General features: G+C 40.5%; 1 protein-coding gene across 2 annotated transcripts in view; it reads left to right on the top strand.

Moving 5' to 3' along the window:
- RALGAPA1 (Ral GTPase activating protein catalytic alpha subunit 1) overlaps nt 1-20,473 on the top strand; it is an 882,008-nt gene that overhangs the window by 284,749 nt on the left and 576,786 nt on the right. For both annotated transcript variants that reach the window (XM_030214290.1, XM_030214291.1), the window contains exons 19-21: nt 8,353-8,569; nt 9,863-10,039; nt 17,670-17,822. In XM_030214290.1, coding sequence (XP_030070150.1) covers nt 8,353-8,569; nt 9,863-10,039; nt 17,670-17,822 — 547 coding nt within the window. The remainder of the gene's footprint in view (nt 1-8,352; nt 8,570-9,862; nt 10,040-17,669; nt 17,823-20,473) is intronic.

Below are 20,473 nucleotides of genomic sequence, written 5' to 3' on the forward strand. Positions count from 1 at the left end.
TGCCCAAAACACAGCAGCCAGACTCATATATGGAAAAACGAAATTCGAAAGTGCCAAGCCCCGAAGAGAAAAATTACACTGGCTCCCACTCAAAGAACATATTACGTTCAAAACCTGTACTCTAGTTCATAAAATCATTCACAGTGAGGCCCCAGTCTACATGTCAGACCTCATAGACTTACCACCCAGGAATACAAAATGTTCATCACGCACATTCCTGAATCTCCATTACCCCAGCTGCAAAGGACTAAAATATAAATCAGCATATGCATCCAGCTTCTCCTACATAAGTATGCAAGTATGGAATGCGCTACCATATGCCATAAAAACAATGCATGACTTAACAAACTTCCGAAAATCACTAAAAGCCAACCTGTTCAACAGGGCATACCACAACGATCCATCCTAAATTCCAGTCAGCGAAACTTATACCAGAACTGGATATAACCAAACTCTCTATACCTGATTGCCTCATCAACTTGTCACGAATGAACTTTAACGCTACACCAATCTATTTCTTATCCCAATAATGAATTCTCTATACTTGACTGCTAATCTACTTGGTCACTTATGAACATTTAATGGAATACCAATTTGTATTTCCTCATGCCGGAAATGGCAATCGCCATTACGGAATAATGTAAGCCACATTGAGCCTGCAAATAGGTGGGAAAATGTGGGATACAAATGCAACAAATAAAATAAAATGTTTTACACCAACAAGCGGGGGGCACCGGATCTTGCCCTCTGTGTCAGGAAGCCGTCTAGATGTGGCTTTGGGCTTGTCGTCGCGCCATGTTTCTCCAAGCCACTTATCTGGCAGGCGTAAACAACAGTGTGGCCGACAGGTTGACCAGGATTATGCAACCTCACAAGTGGTCTCTGAACATGGGTGTAGTCCGCAAGATCTTCTGAGCGGGTGCACCCCATTGCTGGATCTTTTTGCCACTCAGATCAATCACAAGGCCCCCTCAGATCAATCACAAGGCCCCTCAGTTCTGTTCCAGGCTTCAGGCCCACGACAGACTAGCGTCAGATGCCTTTCTCCTACATTGGGGGACAGGCCTTCTGTATGTGTATCCTCCCATACCTCTAGTAGGGAAGACTTTGCTGAAACTGAAGCAAGACTGCGGGACCATGATCCTGATTGCACCCTTCTGGCCGCGTCAGATCTGGTTCCCTATTCTTCTGTAATTGTCCTCTGAAGAACCGTGGAGATTGGACTGTTTTCCAACCCTCATCACTCAGAACGAGGAGGGGTTGCTTCTACATCCCAACCTCCAGTCTCTGGCTCTCATGACCTGGATGTTGAGAGCTTAGAATTTGCCTCCTTGGGTCTTTCAGAGGGTCTTGCTTGCTTCCAGAAAAGATTCCACGAAGAAGTGTTACTTTTTCAAATGGAGGAGATTTGCCATCTGGTGTGACAGCAGGGCCTTAGATCCTCTTTCTTGTCCTACACAGACCCTGCTTGAATACCTTCTACATTTGTCAGAGTCTGGTCTCAAGACCAAGTCTGTAAGAGTTCACCTTAGTGCGATTAGTGCTTATCATCACCATGTAGAGGGTAAGCCTATCTCTGGACATCCTTTAGTTGTTTGCTTCATGAGAGGTTTGCTTTTGTCAAAGCCCCCCGTCAAACCTCCACCAGTGTCATGGGATCTCAACGTCGTTCTCACCCAGCTGATGAAAACTCCTTTTGAGCCATTGAATTCCTGCCATCTGAAGTACTTGACCTGGAAGGTCATTTTCTTGGTGGCTGTTACTTCAGCTCGTAGAGTCAGTGAGCTTCAGGCCTTGGTAGTGCATTCGCCTTATATCAAGTTCCATCACAACAGAGTAGTCCTCCGCACGCACCCTAAGTTCCTGTCAAAGGTGGTGTCAGAGTTCCATCTGAACCAGTCAATTGTCTTGCCAACGTTCTTTCCCTGTCCTCATACCCACCCTGCTGAACATCAGTTGCACACCTTGGACTACAAGAGAGCATTGGCCTTGTACGTGGAGCGGACAAATCCCTTTAGACAGTCCACCCAGTTGTTTGTTTCTTTTAATCCAAACAGGAGGGGAGTCACCATTGGAAAACGCACAATCTCCAATTGGCTAGCAGATTGCATTTCCTTCACTTACACCCAAGCTGGGCTGACTCTGGAGGGCCATGTTACGGCTCACAATGTTAGAGCCATGGCTGCATCAGTGGCTCACTTAGTCAGCCTCCATTGAGGAGATTTGCAAGGCTGCAACGTGGTCATCAGTCCACACATTCACATGTCACTACTGCCTCCAGCAGGATACCCGACGCGACAGTCGGTTTGAGCAGTCGGTGCTACAGAATCTGTTCGGGGTTTAGAATCCAACTTCTCCCTCCTAGACTCATTTTTGTTCTGTTCCAGGCTGCACTCTGTTAGTTGTTTATGGTTTTAGGTCAGTCTATGTTATGTCCTTGCCGTTGTGAGGCCCAATTGACCAATGTTTATTGTTTTGAGTGAGCCTGATTGCTAAGGATACCCCACATGTGAGAACAAGCAGCCTGCTTGTCCTGGGAGAAAGTGAAGATAGATACCTGTAGCAGGTATTCTCCGAAGACAGCAGGTTGATTGTTCTCACAAACCCGCCCACCTCCCCTTTGGAGTTGTTGTTTGTTTATTATTTGCTTTTTGATTAAACTGAGCGGGAATGCTCACGTGACGGGCAGGAAGTTGTCTGCATATCTGTGGTTTGTGCGCCAGAAGTCTCTGGGAAAACTTTTTTTAATTTTTCTGTGGAAAAATTTGCAGTTTCCTGGGCCGCTGTGGATGCCGACCCACATGTGAGAACAATCCGCCTGCTGTCCTCGGAGAATACCTGCCACAAGTATGTATCTTCGCTTGATATTAGTGATGCCTGCATCAAAGTCATTCAGCATGTTGATAATATGACTCGAATTGCGAACAAAGGAGTTAACCTGGGGTAAATAAGGTCTTAAGATGTCCACAAAAATAGACAAGGGTTCCAAGACAGATTGAATAGCTGAAACTATGGGTCTGACTGGAAAGTGAGGGACTTATGTGCTTTTGGTAAGATGTATATCGAGGACACAACCGGCTTGGGAACGGTCAAAAATTCTCTCTTTTTCTGGGTTAAATAGCATGCTTCAAAACCAAATTGAATGAGGAAATCCGCTGCATATTTGATTTTCTTGTTGGGATCAGCCTCCAGTGGGAGGGAAAAATTGCTCTTTGATAGCTGTCGTTCAGTTTCTTGAATATAGTCGGTGATATTGAGGACTACCACCCCACCGCCTTTGTCAGCTGGCTTAAAGACAATGTTAGGATTGTTTCTCAAATCAAATAATCCAATATTTAAATTTTTTGATAAATTATTTTTAGAAGTTCCATTTTTTTGTTTTCACAACTGTGTTGGTATGATGCAGTAGACATTCTGATTAGGCAGCAGTCAAGGGATCAACAGGTCTAGGAGGGACCCATTTTGATTTCTTTTTGACTAGCGATGTATCTACATATGTGGAATGGTCCTGTTCACTGAAAAAAATGAGTTATTTGGAATTTTCTTGTAAAACAATATAGATCCACTCGAGTTTGGAAAGCATCATGGGATCAGGTCGGTACAAATTTCCTTCCCTCCTTCAGTACCGAAATTTGTGACTCGGTGAAAACTGTGTGAGAGGTTAATTATTGGGATTTCAAAGACCGTGTGGGATAGACCCCAGAATAAAAGGTTTGTCTGCTTCGTCCCCTCCCTTTCTTCCTGTAGTTCATCTATTAATCCGTCTGATGGTACATGTTGTGTGCACTGTTGTTCAGGGATTTCTTGAGGGTTTTTCTTTCCCAAAGTCTGTCTAAAAAATCATTCTCCATTATTTCTAGTAGGGGATGCATTCTTTGGTGTTGAGCAGGGAGAGAAGTTCATCAGAGTCATTTCTAATATATTTTTGGCTTCTTTCAGATGTTTCTGGTTCTCTAATGATTTGATCTTTTCGTTAGATCTATGATCCATGTGTGGTCTAGGTCTTCTGGGTAAAGGATCTTTTGTATGGTAGCTTGGCCTGCGAGTGTAAAAATGATCCTTCTTTGGTACAATTTGCTACCATGTTCATAGTCTAGTTCATCCCTCTTGAACTTCTCATATTTATTTTTTTAAATCTCTCTACAATATTCTTCCAGCTTAACATTAAAATCCTATATATATGTTCATAATTCTTATCTTCTCTCTTAAGTGTATCTACCTTACTGCAAATATCATTTTTTTAAACATCTCATTTTTCGTTTGATGTTTCAACAAGTAGTATCATAAGGTCAAGAGAACATTTGTTAAGTATTGCACACCATTTGTCAATAAAAAACTGTTATCTTCTTTAATCATCTGTGGTTCTTTCTGAATACGCAACCCTCTACAGATGTGCTGAACTCTACAACATTGTAACAAAGTAGCACTGTGCAACTAATATCTTACTACATCTTTTTTAAAATGATCAAATCTTGCCATTTGTATGCTAGATTCCTTTTCTTCAAATAAGGAAGGTTCTTGATGTAAATGTTGAAGTCTGTCTTCACCATAACTGAGGACATTCTTCCAGTTTATTTATTTATTTATTGCATTTGTATCCCACATTTTCCCACCTATTTGCGGGTTCAGTATGACTTACAATACATTGTGAATGATGGAAATACAATTTGTTACAACTTGGTTATGGATTACATTGTGAGGAGTTATGCGAAGACAAAGTCAAAGTATCGTTGAGGAAGTAGAACAATGGAAGGAAACAACGGGAAACTGATAGGGCAACAAAACAATAGTAGGAGAACATTCGGTATAACATTTTTCTGTGATTAAAGGTATAAATGTGGTAAAATTACGGGGGATGGAAATTCAGAAGAGAATGTATTGATGCGTTACTAACAGTGTGTGTGGACTTCATGTGTTTTGATCCTTTCGATAAATTTTATCAAAGAGATGAGTTCAATAATTTGCGGAAGTTGGTTAGTTCGTAGATCGTTTTTAGGTTGCGTGGTAGTGTATTCCAGAATTGCGTGCTCATATAAGAAAAGGTTGATGCGTGCAGCGCTTTGTATTTTATGCCTTTGCAATTAGGGAAGTGGAGGTTGAGGAAAGTTCGGGATGATCTTTTAGCGTTTCTGGGTGGTAGGTCTATTAAGTCAGACATGTAGGCTGGGGCTTCACCGTGAATGATTTTATGGACTAATGTGCATACTTTAAAAGTAATGCGTTCCTTAAGTGGGAGCCAGTGTAGCTTCTCTCGTAAGGGTTTTGCACTTTCGTATTTTGGTTTTCCGAAGATGAGTCTGGCTGCTGTGTTCTGGGCTGTTTGAAGTTTCCTCAGTATTTGCTCTTTACAACCTGCATATAGTGAGTTGCAGTAATCCAGATGGCTGAGTACGAGGGATTGCACTAGGCTGCGAAAGACGGATCTTGGGAAGAATGGTCTTATTCTTTTCAGTTTCCACATGCAGTAGAACATCTTTTTGGTTGTGCTGTTTGCATGAGTTTCAAGTGTTAGGTGGCGGTCAATAGTGACTCCAAGGATTTTTAAAGTTTCTGAGATTGGGAGGTTTAGTTTTGGTGTATTTATAGAAGTAAATTCATTCGTGTTGTATTGGGAGGTGAGTATCAGGCATTGAATTTTTTTCTGCGTTTAGTTTCAATCGAAATGCATCTGCCCAGGTGTTCATGATGTGTAGACTTTGGTTGATTTCATTGAAGATTTCTTTAATGTCTTGTTTGAAAGGGATGTATATTGTTACATCATCGGCGTATATGTATGGGTTAAGGTTATGGTTTGATAGGAGTTTTGCCAAGGGGATCATCATTAGGTTGAAAATAGTTGGTGAGAGGGGTGATCCTTGCGGTACTCCACATTCAGGTGTCCATGTAGCAGACGTAGTTGAATTTGATGTGACTTGATATGAGCGCAGGGTTAGGAACCCCTTGAACCAGTTTAGGACATTTCCTCCGATGCCAAAATATTCAAGTATGTGTAATAGGATTCCGTGGTCAACCATATCAAAGGCACTTGACATGTCAAATTGTAGGAGGAGTATATTGTTGCCGGTTGCAATCATTTGTTTAAATTTAGTCATTAGGGTAATTAATACTGTTTCTGTGCTGTGGTTCGACCGGAATCCTGATTGGGCATCATGCAGTATTGAGAACTTGTTTAGATAGTTTGTGAGTTGTTTTGTTACCATCTCTTCAGTTATTTTGGTTATTAGTGGTATAGATGCTACTGGTCTGTAATTGGTTATTTTGCTTGCGCTTTTCTTTGTATCTTTAGGTATTGGGGTGAGTAGAATTTTTCCTTTGGGAAAAGTCCGTTTTGTAACATGAAGTTTACGTGGTTCGTTAGGTCTATTATGAATTGTTGAGGAGCTGATTTCATGAGGTTGTTTGGGCATATATCTAGTTTGCAGTGGGATTTGGCAAATCTTTTAAGTGTTTCAGAGATGAGGTCTTCTGATAGTAATTCGAATTTGGTCCAGGTTCTGTCTGCTGGGTATATTCCGTCTTCTGGGTCTAGACAGTCTAGAAGTGTGGCGTGTTCAATAGGGCTGGCGGGTATTTTAAGTTGTAGTTGTATAATTTTCTCCTTGAAGTATTTCGCAAGGTTGTCGACACCTGGTATGTCTTTGCTGTTTGTAACTGGTGTGGTGTCTAACAATTCACGAGGTAGAAGAGTTTGTGAGTGTCTTTGTAGTTTGATCCTATCATTGTTTTGTAATGTAGTCTTTTACTCTGTTTTATGGTATATTTGTATTTCCTCCGAAGTAGTTTCCAGGCATTTAGTGTTTGTTCATCTCTCTTTTTGTTCCATGCACGTTCTAGTTTCCTGACTTGTGTTTTAAGTTTTTTCACCTCTTCTGTGAACCATGGATTTGATTTTTTCCTATGTGATGTTCTGGTTTGGATTGGGGCGATTTTGTCTAATGTTGTTGTGCATCTATCGTCCCATTCTTGGAGGAATTGGATGGTGTCAGCATTTGTTGACCATTCGTTCTGGTAGATCTGTTGCCAGAATATTGTGGGGTCTATTTTTCCCCTCGTGGTGTATGTTGTTCGCTCAAGTTTGTTGATTGCATTTATGTGTGTTTTTCACCAGTAGAGGGAGACATATGCTTTATGGTGGTCTGACCATAGTGTAGGTGTCCATCTTGTGTCAGTAAGTAGGATAGTTGCGTCTGGGTCGAATTTGTGTGTAATGATGTCTAGTGTGTGTCCTTTTGTGTGTGTTGGTTGAGTGTTAGGTGCGTGTAGATCCCAGAGTTTTAAGAATACTTTGCATTCTCGTGTGCCTGTTGAGGTGTCGTCTTCAAGGTGTAGGTTGATGTCTCCTATTATAAGGATGTTTGAGGCAGACACACATGTGTTTGAGATGAAGTCCATGAGTTGTGTTTGGGAGTCTTGCCATTTTCCTGGTGGCCTGTAGAATAGGATTGCGTTGAGGTGTCCTATTAGGTTTGGATGATTGATTCTTGTCGAGGCAATTTCAAGTTGTGGTGAGGTGGATTCACCCGTGGTTGTGATGGCCATCCCTCACAGAATACAGGAAGCGTAAGAGAGGGAATCCTAAGCACACCCAAGCACACTGAAGTCAAGAAAAAGCACAAGGAGCCTTCAAGAATAGGGGACTTCAAATCAGTACTTTATTAAGCAGACTTTATTTGGCCACACCATTATCCTCGGACATATATGGATTTCCAGTTCCATAGGAATTATTTCAGCTGAATTTCTTATGGTTTGAGCCCATTCATTTATTTCATCTCCTCCTAATATTGCTTGTACTATTTTGTGGACCATGACAGCTGTGAAGCATAGCTTATTGAGCCAGTAAAAGACAGATGTGTTTTCTTTAATAGAAATAGTTTAGTGCGTCCATAAAGCTCGGACTCGGAAAACATGGATCTTAGTCTAAACTCTACTTTCTATATGGGATCTTTGGTAAGTTACTTTGGCTCACAATGCCTGTTCATCTAGCTGTAGTTTTAGTAGTAATGATATTTTTCTCTTGCCTTTATTTCCTGTATAAGTTAGTCAGATACTATCAAAGTATTGTATACTGCATGTTTCAGAGCTCTTGCATATGACTTTGGATGTGTTTCACACCAACATGGAATAAGGCAATTCTGAAATCTTCCTGAATTTGCCTCATAAATTTTCATCACATATGCATATTCATCCAGGTAGCCAGTTACTGCATGCATATGTGTGAGACAGTATTAAAAATTGCATTCAAATCCTGTTTATAGGCCAACCCAGTGTAGTGATTGTTTTTTGTAGATAAAGTTGAAAATGCTTAATGATTTTGTTTTAATAAAATGATCTACAATTCTGTGTGATTATTAGAATATAACAAGGAGAGGAAGCAGCCCTGGAAATCTGGAAATTCCTAAGGACCTCCCTGATATACTGAATAAGCAAAACCCAACGCGCCCTGTAGATGACCCAGGCGTGCCCTCTGAGTGGACATCTCCTGCCAGCGCTGGAAGCAGTGATCTCATCAGTTCAGACAGCCATTCTGACTCCTTCAATGCTTTTCAATATGATGGACGCAAATTTGAAAGTAAGCATCTTTCTTCCCATTTCTAAACTAATTACATGTGAAAAGAGCAGCAGAACATAACAGTTCTATTGAAGAAGACCTCAACTAGCGACAAAGTATAACAACTTCTTGTAGATAATTTTATAAAATGCTTCTTAGGTGCCTTTATAAAACAGAATCCAGAATCAGCCTCAGTAACACACAGTTGCTCTTGCATAGTTTCATTTTAACTGTCCCCTGCCCTTTCATATTTAGGACAATTTTGGTTACTTTAAGCCTATTGTCCTTTCATTATATTAGCCGATTTTGGGCGCCTTCAACTGCAATCTGTCGCGGGAACGAACAAAGTTGAGGGGGGCGTGTTGGAGGCATGGTGAAGGCGGGACTGGGGCGTGTTTATCAGCCGAGCAGATATGGGCACCCTGGGCCGATAATGGAAAAAAGAAAAGCGTTTTTAGCGAGAAGTTGGGTCACTTTTTCTGGACCCTTTTTTCTCACGAACAAGGCCCCAAAACGTGCCCCAAATGCCCAGATGACCACCGGAGGGAATCGGGGATCACCCCCCTGACTCCCTCAGTGGTCACTAACCCTCTCCCACCAAAAAAAAAAGAACCTTCAAAACTTTTTTTCCAGCCTGTATGTCATACCCAGCTCCATCACAGCAGTATGCAGGTCCCTGGAGCAGTTGTTAGTGGGTGCAGTGGACTTCACTCTGGTGGACCCAGGCCCATCTCCCCCCCTACCTGTTACACTTGTGATGGTAAATGGGAGCCCTCCAAACTGCCCCCACAACCCACGGTATCCACATCTAGGTGCCCCCCTTCAGCCATAAGGGCTATGGTAATGATGTAGAGTTGTGGGCAGTGGGTTTTGGGGGGGATTTGAGGGGCTCATCACCCAAAGGAAGGGAGCTATGGACTTGGGAGGTATTTTACTTGTTACAAGTGCCCCCTAGGGTGCCCGGTTGGTGTCCTGGCATGTGAGGGGTACCAATGCACTACGAATCCTGGCCCCTCCCATGAACCAATGCCTTGGATTTGTTCGTTTTTGAGCTGGGCACCTTCGGTTTCCATTATTGCTGAAAAATGAAACCACCCAGCTCAAATCCACACACATCCGATGCATTTGCCCGGCACAAATCGTATTATCGAAAAAAAAGTTGGCCGTCCTTTTTTTTTCGAAAATATGGTCTGTCCCGCCCCTTCATGTACCCGTTCTCGGACATAGACGCCCATGGAGGTAGCCATTCGCATTCTATTATGTCCCTCTTTGTAGCTGATTATCAAGTAACACAACATAACTTTCTTAATGTAGATTTCAACTTTGGGAGCGACACAGGGCTCCCCACTTCTATTGAGACGGATACAGGCTCAGGACGCCAGCCCAGCAGTGAGGAGCAAGAAATAGCAAGTTTAACCACACTCCATATTGATTCTGAGACCAGCAGTCTCAACTTGCAGCCATTATCTACTGAGATTGCTGCTGTGACAGGTAACTTGTTTCTAGTTTATATTTAATCTGAGTTGAAGAGCACAGTGTTATAATTCTGTTAATCGGAAAATAAATGGCAAGAAAACATGCCACGCTAACGCACCTATACATTTCTATGGCGGGTTAGCATTTAGCGTGCGTACACCATTTACACAGATTAAAAACATTAATGCATCCATAGCGCCGCATAATAAACCTAGCCCTTTATTTGGTCCTTCACTGGTTAGTTGAAGCAGTGTTGTTCCATTTTCTACTTTCATAAGTACATAAGTACATAAGTAGTGCCATACTGGGAAAGACCAAAGGTCCATCTAGCCCAGCATCCTGTCACCGACAGTGGCCAATCCAGGTCAAGGGCACCTGGCACGCTCCCCAAACGTAAAAACATTCCAGACAAGTTATACCTAAAAATGCGGAATTTTTCCAAGTCCATTTAATAGCGGTCTATGGACTTGTCCTTTAGGAATCTATCTAACCCCTTTTTAAACTCCGTCAAGCTAACCGCCCGTACCACGTTCTCCGGCAATGAATTCCAGAGTCTAATTACACGTTGGGTGAAGAAAAATTTTCTCCGATTCGTTTTAAATTTACCACACTGTAGCTTCAACTCATGCCCTCTAGTCCTAGTATTTTTGGATAGCGTGAACAGTCGCTTCACATCCACCCGATCCATTCCACTCATTATTTTATACACTTCTATCATATCTCCCCTCAGCCGTCTCTTCTCCAAGCTGAAAAGCCCTAGCCTTCTCAGCCTCTCTTCATAGGAAAGTCGTCCCATCCCCACTATCATTTTCGTCGCCCTTCGCTGTACCTTTTCCAATTCTACTATATCTTTTTTGAGATACGGAGACCAGTACTGAACACAATACTCCAGGTGCGGTCGCACCATGGAGCGATACAACGGCATTATAACATCCGCACACCTGGACTCCATACCCTTCCTAATAACACCCAACATTCTATTTGCTTTCCTAGCCGCAGCAGCACACTGAGCAGAAGGTTTCAGCGTATCATCGACGACGACACCCAGATCCCTTTCTTGATCCGTAACTCCTAACGCGGAACCTTGCAAGACGTAGCTATAATTCGGGTTCCTCTTACCCACATGCATCACTTTGCACTTGTCAACATTGAACTTCAAGCTAGAATTCATTACCAATGAGTGCAAAAGCAGATATTGAGGAATTACTGGATGTTCTTGCAGGACTGGAGTACTGTGCAACTAAATGGAAGGTGAAATTTATGATGGACAAATGATGCACCTTTGGGAAAAAAATAATCCCAACTATTTGTACTCAGTGCTAGTCAGCATCAGGTATTGCTACTCAGGAAAAGTATCTCTGAGATATTATCAATGATACATTAAAAACCTCAGTTCAGTATGTAGTAGCAGTTAAAGAATGGCAAGTAGAATGTTAAGAATTATTTTTTAAAGTAGAATAAGATTGAGGGCCAAGTTTACTAAGCCACATTATAGTCGCGCTAGTGTTTTTAACGCGCGCTAACCGTTAGGTGCTTACACGGTTAGCGTGTGCACTAATTTTAGGCGCGTTAAAAACGCTAACATTCCTTAGTAAACAGGGCCCTGAGTATGTTATAATGTGTATGTGTAAATCCATGATGCAACCACTCCTTGTGAATTGTGTGCAGTTCTTTGTTTCACCATGTAATAAAAACTAGAATAAGAAAAAGTACAATGGAGAATAAAATTCATGAAAGGGATAGAAAAACTCCATTAAAAACAGATTAAACAAATTAGGGCTTTTCAGCTTGAAGAACAGATAACAGAAGGCATATGAGAGTTTAGGAATGGTGTGCAATAAGTTAATTATTTAAGTAAGTTTTAATAAGCTATAAACTATCACTAAGTAACCACAGTTAAGAATATGTGAAGTGGGGGGGAGTTATCAATCCTTCATGAGTCACAGTTGGGCTTCAGATCTCTCCACAGTACGGAAACTGCCTGGTAACTCTCCTAGCCAAGTTCAAAAAGGAAATCGCATTAGGTAAAAACATACTCCTCTTGCAATTCAACTTGTCAAGTGCATTTGATATGGTTGACCACTATATACTCGACAAGATAGGCATAGGAGGGAATATACTCAAATGGATCAAGGGTTTCCTAACCACGAGATCTTATCAATTAAAAGCAAACTCAAACATATCACCATCATGGAGTACCGATTGCGGAGTACCCCAGGGTTCACCTCTCTCACCCATATTATTTAATCTGATGATGATCCCCCTTGCTCATGCCCTATACAAGCATAATCTTAATCCTTTTCTGTATGCGGATGATGTCACCATTTACATACCGTTCAACTCTAATCCAACAGAAATCACTGTTGCAATAAAGACTAGTTTAAGCTTAATGGATGCCTGGGCATCGGCACTCAAACTCAACAAGGGAAAAACTCACTGCCTTATTCTCTCTTCTCACCACAAAACAAACTTCCCTTCATCCATAAAAACCCCGGAACATACTCTCCCAATATTGGACAAACTGAAGATCCTTGGAATTATTATTGACACCAACCTAACCCTGGAGAGCCAAGCCTCTGCCACCACGAAGAAAATGTTCCATGCAGTGTGAAAACTCAAACGGGTCAAACAATTCTTCCCAAGGGAAACTTTCCGTAACATAATTAAAACAATGGCACTATCACATGTTGGACTACTGTAAAGCCGTATATGCAGGATGCAAAGAACAGATCTTAAGGAAACTCCAGACCGCGCAGAACACGGCAGCTAGACTCATTTTCGGAAAGACAAGATTCAAAAGTGCTAAACCCCTACGCGAAATACTGCACTTGCTACCAATCAAGGAACGATTAGCCTTCAAAATTTGCACTCTGTTCCACAAAATAATCCATGGTCTGGCCCCAACCTACATGACCAAACTTATCGACTTACCAACTAGAAACATCAAATCGTCAAGAATGTTTCTAAATCTGCATTACCCAAACTGTAAAGGACAAAAATACAAATCAACATATGCATCCAGCTTTTCCTACATTTGCACCCAGCTCTGGAACGCTTTACCTAGAAACATTAGAACTGTGAACACCCATCTAAAATTTCGAAAAGACCTCAAGACTCACCTCTTCCGGAAAGCCTACCCAGCAGACCTGAACTAATTCATGAACAATGCATCGCATCTTTCGATCTAAGAAATGAACAATACCCCTTTCACATAATCCTATTACTTCAAACTGTATGAATTTTACCACTGCAGTTATAATTAAGTGTACTTCTACCCTTATCCTACTCTGTATTGCTGACTAGAAGCTGTAGTCCCATCCCCGGAGACTTGTCAGCCTCATTGGGATTACTTCTCTCTATATGCTACTATATATTCGTCCAAGAGTTGTATTCTCTTTTCCGGAACCTTATCAGCTTCCTTGCACCTACTGTTACTCTATTTTCCACTCTGTATATATTCCTGGAGTTGGTACTCTCCTCTCCGGAACCTGTAAGCCACATTGAGCCCATTGCTATGCGGGAAAATGTGGGATACAAATGTAATAAATAAAACATGGGCTACAGTTAAGATGGGTTATTTTATGTAATCTGGGTTATTAGTAACTAGGTCTCATTGCATAAAATGAGACTTGTGCTAAAATAGCACAAGTTAGTGGTAAAGAAACCCATCTTAACAGTAGCTCAAGTTGATGATAACCCCCCCCCCCCCCCCCCCCCACACACACACACCTAATATCTCTTTTCAGTGTTTCTGAAGTGCTATAATTGCTACACAGGTCAGGATACTTTATAGGTGAAAACATTGTTTATAAATGAAATTTTTCTTCTTTCTGATGAGTTTGTACTTCCTCTAGACAAATTATGAATTAAGTCCCTGCAATGCTTACCTTGATTATTGCAGTGTTGTTTTAGTTGTTCTCCAGTACTCAGTAAAATGTTTACAATCTGTCCAAAATACAGCAATAAAGGTTTTGTTATGCATGGAAAAGAGTGAAAAGGAAACATAGTAACATAGTAGATGACAGCCAATAAAGACCTGTATGGTCCATCCTGTCTTCCCTGTGATATGATACTACATATATATATACTTGATCGTGATTTGTGTTTGCCATTTTCAGGGCATAGACTGTAGAAGTTTGCCTGATACTGGCCTTGTTCTCCAACTTCTAAAGTTGTCATCAAAGCCCCACTCCAGCCCATCCAAATCTGTCCAGCCATGATCAGGGCACAGACCATAGAAGTCTGCCTGGCACTGGCCTATCTGTTCAGCTATGATCAGGGCACAGACCATAGAAGTCTGCCCAGCACTGGCTTTGTTTCTCAATTGCTTGTGGTGCCATCTAATCACCACCAAGCTTCTTTAGATCCATGTCTTCTAAACAGGATTCCTTTGTGTGTTTCCCACGCATTTTTGAATTGTGTTAGTTTTCATCTCCACCACCTCCTACGGGAGGGCATTCCAGGTATCTACCACCCGCTCTTTCTGATATTATTCCTGAGTTGGCCCCCCTGAAACCTCAATTCATGTCTTCTAGTTCTACCACCTTCCCGTTTCTGGAAAAGGTTTGTTTTTAGATTAATACCTTTCAAATATTTGAATATATATATCATATTCTTTCTTGTGATCAATTTCTTTACTGCAGCTCTGACCAATGTTTGTCATTTGTAAACTGCTTTGATGTAGTTGCAAAAGGTGGTATAGTAAGAACCAAATAAAATAAATCTGAATTAGGAAGATATAATACAATTGTTTTCTTTAAATATAATCTTAGCCATGGAAAGACAGTATTGACCCTCTATAAAATTTTTAGAAGATAGTCTTTGGACTAGAAAAGATTTAGGCAGCCAGCTCTCTTATCTATTGAGAGAGAAGGTTACAACATAATAGATACCCCTGGGGACTAAGTCCTTTTCAACCTCAGGAGAGATACAGGTTTAGTGATCCTTGTCACCTTTTTGTGTATTAGCAATGAATTGTTCCCTTTCCTGATGACCATCATAGATTGCATTGAGTCCCATGTCTCATTAGACATGGCCTTTTCGAGCCAGAGCATGCTTCTCCTCCCCACCTTCTATTCTCTATACTCTTTCAGCAGCCAAGCATGCTAGTAGAAACTGGCAGATGTAACAAATCGTGAAGCATCACGTTTTTCAGGTAGTAATATAACTTGACGTGGAAAGCATATTGGTGCAAGATGAAATCCCTGAGTTGGGGAGGTGTTGAGTGGAGAGTTATACTGTGCATAAAATCTGTATGCTTCCTGAAATCTGACTTAAATCTGAATTCCATCAGTGTCCTTGTCACCAAATGATGTTTTTTTTTTTTTTTTTACAAACTTGTAGCAGAGAATGTTTTTCTGCTTAGTTTTTATTTGTAGGGTTTAGGTAGGAGGTTCACACCTTGACTTTGTGAGAGGGTTAACAATGTGGCTGTTACCTGTATAGAGCCATTTGATCTTTTTTAGGTTAAGTTCCTGATCCGGAAGGACAAAATTTTATTGGCAGTTTAATCTGTAGTTATTGAACCATAGGCTGTGGTGGTAAGGTGATGCTGCACACAAATACAAAGCTGATAAGTAAAATGGTGTTGAAATTCTACTTAAAAAAAAATGTTCTCACCTTATAAGAGAAATGTGACTTCATTTTCTTGTACTGTATGAGAACTCTTGCTTTTTTAGAATTCTCTGCAGTTTTTTTTTTCTTTTGATTCAAACAAATATAGAAAGAAAATCTGTTTGCAACAATTGGCTATAAAGTTTATCACATTCTTTATGCTGTGGGTACTTTAGGGACTCATTAACTTTCATTGATCAGATTCATTATTGTCAAATTCTATCTTTGCCAACTATGTTGAATTTGTTTTCTCTGTATTAGCTTTCGTTTTTGTTTCACCCATGTTTCCCGCTTGACAGAGTCTAATTGTCTTTGCCCCAGCTCACTCTGTGCTTTGCTGGTTTTTTTTTTTGTTGTGTCCTTTTTCATATAACTAATTTGCTACCAGGTTCTCTGAATATATGACCAGTAAATTCTCATTTTTTCTTAAACAGTGTTCTTCTATGCAACCTTTCAGCTAATCTTTAGAATTCTTTTTTAGCTTTATATTTCAAATGCATGTATTCTCTTTTTATGATCTTTTTACTGTAAGGGCAATTTTCTTAACTTGGCACCTACACTTAACTGCACCAGTGGCACCAAAATTGACAGTTATGTGCATAAACATACTATGCACTATTCTATACGATTGTGCCTAAGTGTTATAGTTTATAACTGCAAGGAGGGGAGTATATGTTAGCGGAGTATGGGAGGGCTTTGGATATGTTTCCAGCTTACATGGGTAACTTATAGAATACATAAGTTATGTGCTTTGCATGGTGCACTTAGGCATGCCTATTTATGCCCGTCATTGTCCTGGCGTAAATGGGCATGCCTAAATTGAGGCATGCCAGTTCAGGGTTACACTACTGTTCTATTATGGCGTCTTGGTGCACGGATGCTGTTACAGAATTGTAAGTACGCCTAAATGGAGGCACCAAGTTACAGTATTGCCCCCTAAGTGTCCATGTTTCACTTTGTATCCTTCTGAAAGGATGTTCAACTTTAAACTCAAATTCCTCTTAAGAATAATTGTGAAATTCAGTCCTTATATTCTTGAAACATATAGTCTAGAGAAGTGATCATCACTGTTCTTCAAACGTGGTCCACTCTTGGGACGGGGGGACTTCATTGTGAGAAGGAAGACCTTCAAAAGACAAAACTAGCGACTGAAAGTATGACATCTCCTAGGGCAACGGTATGGAGGTCACTCTCCAATGGTGAGGATGGTCATGTAATTAAAACTGTCTGCTCCCTATACCTTCTTGCCATCAACCAGTTTCTTCCATATTCCCTATCTGCCTAGCTGTCATCATACATGGGCTGTGGTAAAGCCTTTTAGATTTTCCTGTAGCTTTCTGGGAAATGCTCTGCATTGGTATTATTGAAAGATGTGACTAACATTTATAGGTGGTTATCCTGCTGTCTAGGGCATACACACATTAGAGATAAGCAGGTCAGTTTTATTTGTAATCATTTTCTGAAGATAATTGGGCCACCAACTTATTACCTATTTGGAAGTCATTTTTTCCAGCTATTGGTATCAAACAGAATATGTAATCTTTGAAAAAGTTCCAAACTTTTTCGACTGTATATACTTAACAGATCATGTAACTACCAGTGTGCTGTCTTTGGAGAACAATTGAAGATGTGAGTTGCAAAACCTGTTAATTGTTTTTCAAAAATGAGTTCATATCAGAAACGGACTACCTTTATAGATAGCCATAGGGAGTGTAAAAGTTTCATTAAAAGGCATTTATTCATAAAATATGATATTCAATGAAAAAGATTCTTATGTTGGCTAGAATTCTTAAAAATAAAAACTTGAATTTTTCCAGAGACCAGGTTTTGGAGCTCACCTCTTTACCTATCAGAGGTAAATAAGTGTGCTTTTCACCAGTTAAAATTCCTACACTATTAGTTAAGTAGAGTATCATAGATCTTAAGGTGTAAGTACACAAAGTACTTGTTACTGAATTTTGTTGTTCATAAAATTAAAACAATGAAAATTTTATTTTGATGAATATTTTTAAAACAATACCTTCAAATGTAGGTTCTGAAAGTGCGTCTCCAGTCTTGTCAGCTGCTGGTTCCCGATCGCAGACTCCTTCTCCTGCCACCCTTAGTGCTGATCACATGGATCAGCAAGATTTACATCTGGACGAGAAGCTTCATCATTCTGTTCTACAGACACCAGATGATCTAGGCAAGAAAAAAAATTAAGAAATGTCCCTTTTCTTTTTTCCTTTAGTTTTGTTCTGAGAGATAAGGGTTCTCATCTTTATATTTAGTTATATTTTGCATATCCAATCAAGTTCCCCAGACAAAGTAAAACAACAAAAACTAAAAAAAATTAATATATAGCATACAAATTTAAGATGTACTTTCAATATACAAAATGACAGAAGAATGTACAAATAAAAGGTGTAGTTGTAATAATTTATATTAAGAAAAAAAGATTAAAAATGAGCAAAATAATTTTAAAGGGTAGATTATTCAAAAGATCTGTTTAACGTTGGGAATTTCCCACTCGGATCCCTGGAGAACCTTTAGCTAGATATTTTGATGTCTGGCCAAATGTTATATGGTTAAAGCAATGATTTTGAACCTAATCAGTGGGGCATGCCCATTAAGTCTTGCTTTCTGGATCTTTGCAGTGAATATGCATGAGATAGTTGTGTATACTCAGATTTCCATATAATATTATTCATTGTGGATACCCTGGGGGAGGGGGGGGGGGTGGAGGTTAAAATCATTGATAGTGCCAATATTCTTCACATTTCAGTTTGTTAGCTGTTTAGGTCTTGCTGAAACTTACCCAATTAACTTTGAATGGGTATATTCAAAACTGATGAATTAACTGGTTATGTTTCTGAATATTCTGGTTAAAGTTAATCAGATTAGTTTCACAGTCATATTTAGTAAACAAATATGAATCTTATCCCTGGTAAAGGACACGCGTGATGGGATGCCTGTTATAGTTTAATGCAGTGCCTTTTTCCTTTTCATCCATACCAGACCAGTCTAAAACCAGGGGGGTTGTGTCTGCCAACCAGTGGATGGAAACAGAGAAAGAAAATAGTTCTTTGTGACTTGCCCTTATTTATTTATTTGTTACATTTGTATCCCACATTTTCCCACCTATTTGTAGGCTCAGTGTAGCTTACATAGTACCGGAGAGGGCGTTTGCAGACTCCGGTATGAACAAATACAAAGTGATGTTGTGGTAAGATAAAGTTCATGTGGCACAGCCACATTAGGGCATCATATAACGGAAGAGTTGTGGTATGGCCATTACGTACTTTAGTTTTGTTGTGTTTCAGATATCAGGCATTTATGTTGGATCGGCCAGGTATACCTTTTTAAACAGGTTAGTTTTTAGTGTTTTCCGGAAGTTTAGGTGATCATACGTAGTGTGCTAATGTAGGAAAAACTGGATGCATAGGTTGATTTGTATTTGAGTCCTTTGCAGCTTGGGTAGTGCAGATTTAGGTACGTTCATGTTGATTCAGATGTGTTTCTAGTTGGTGGGTCGGTCAAGTCTGTCATGTATCCTGGGGTTTCACCGTAGATAATTTTGTGAACCAGAGTGCAGATTTTGAAAGCAATGCATTCTTTGATTGGGAGCCAATGTAGTTTTGTGGAGGGGTTTTGCGCTTTCAAATCGCGCTTGTCCGAAGATAAGCCTAGCTGCCATGTTTTGAGCAGTCTGAAGTTTCTTTAAGGTTTGTTCTTTACATCCCGCATAGATCCCATTGCAGTAGTCTTAATGGCTTAGTACCATTGATTGTACCAGATTGCGAAATGTTTCCTTCGGGAAGAATTGCGTCACGCGTTTGAGTTTCCACATTGAGTGGAACATTTTCTTTGTCGTGGATGTCACTTGGCTCTCTAGTGTTAAGTAGCGGTCCATAGTAACGCCGAGGATTTTCAGGCTGTCTGAGATGGGGAGGGTGTAATCTGGGGTGGTGTTGATTGTGGGGTTGTCTGCGCTGTGTTGGGATGAGAGGATGAGACAGTGTGTTTTTTCTTTGTTGAGTTTTAGTTGAAATGCATTAGCCCAAGAGTCCATGATGATCAAGCTGTTCTTGATTTCGTTGGTGATTTGTAAGGTTATGTATATTGGTACATCGTCTGCATAGATGAAAGGGTTAAAGCCTTGGTTGGATAAGGACTTGGCTAGTGGGGTCATCATTAGGTTGAAGAGGATCGGTGATAGCAGTGATCCTTGTGGTACTCCACAGTCTGCTTTCCACAGTGATGATATGTTTGACTTTGATTTTACTTGATATGTTCTTGTGGTTAGGAAACCCTTGATCCACCTAAGTATGTTTCCACCGATCCCGAACTTATCTAGTAATCTTATTAATATATTATGGTTTACCATGTCGAATGCAGTAGACATATCGAGGAGGAGGATGTTTTTACCTATTGCTATTTCCTGCTTGAATTTGGCTAAGAGGGTGAGTAGTATTGTTTCTGTGCTGTGGAGGGGCGAAAACCTGATTGTGATTCATGTAATATTGAGAATTTGTTTATATAATCTGTAAGTTGTTTGGCTACCATGCTTTCCATCAGTTTAACTATCAACGGGATGGATGCTACTGGACGGTAGTTAGTGATTTCATTTGTTTTTTTTACTTGGTGTCTTTTGGTATCGGGGTGAGTAGGATGTTGCCATTTTCCTTAGGGAAGAGACCTTGCTGAAGCATGTGGTTTAGGTGGGTTGTGAGGTCTGCTATGAGACTGTGAGGGGCGAATTTCATTAGGTAGTCGTGCAACCACAGAATGTTCAGTATCTTTCTGTCTGTAAGTGGATGGTAGACGGATTGTGTAGCTCCTCCTTGCTGCTTATCA

The sequence above is a fragment of the Microcaecilia unicolor genome, chromosome 9 (genome assembly GCF_901765095.1).
Source record: "Microcaecilia unicolor chromosome 9, aMicUni1.1, whole genome shotgun sequence".
Taxonomy (NCBI): domain Eukaryota; kingdom Metazoa; phylum Chordata; class Amphibia; order Gymnophiona; family Siphonopidae; genus Microcaecilia; species Microcaecilia unicolor.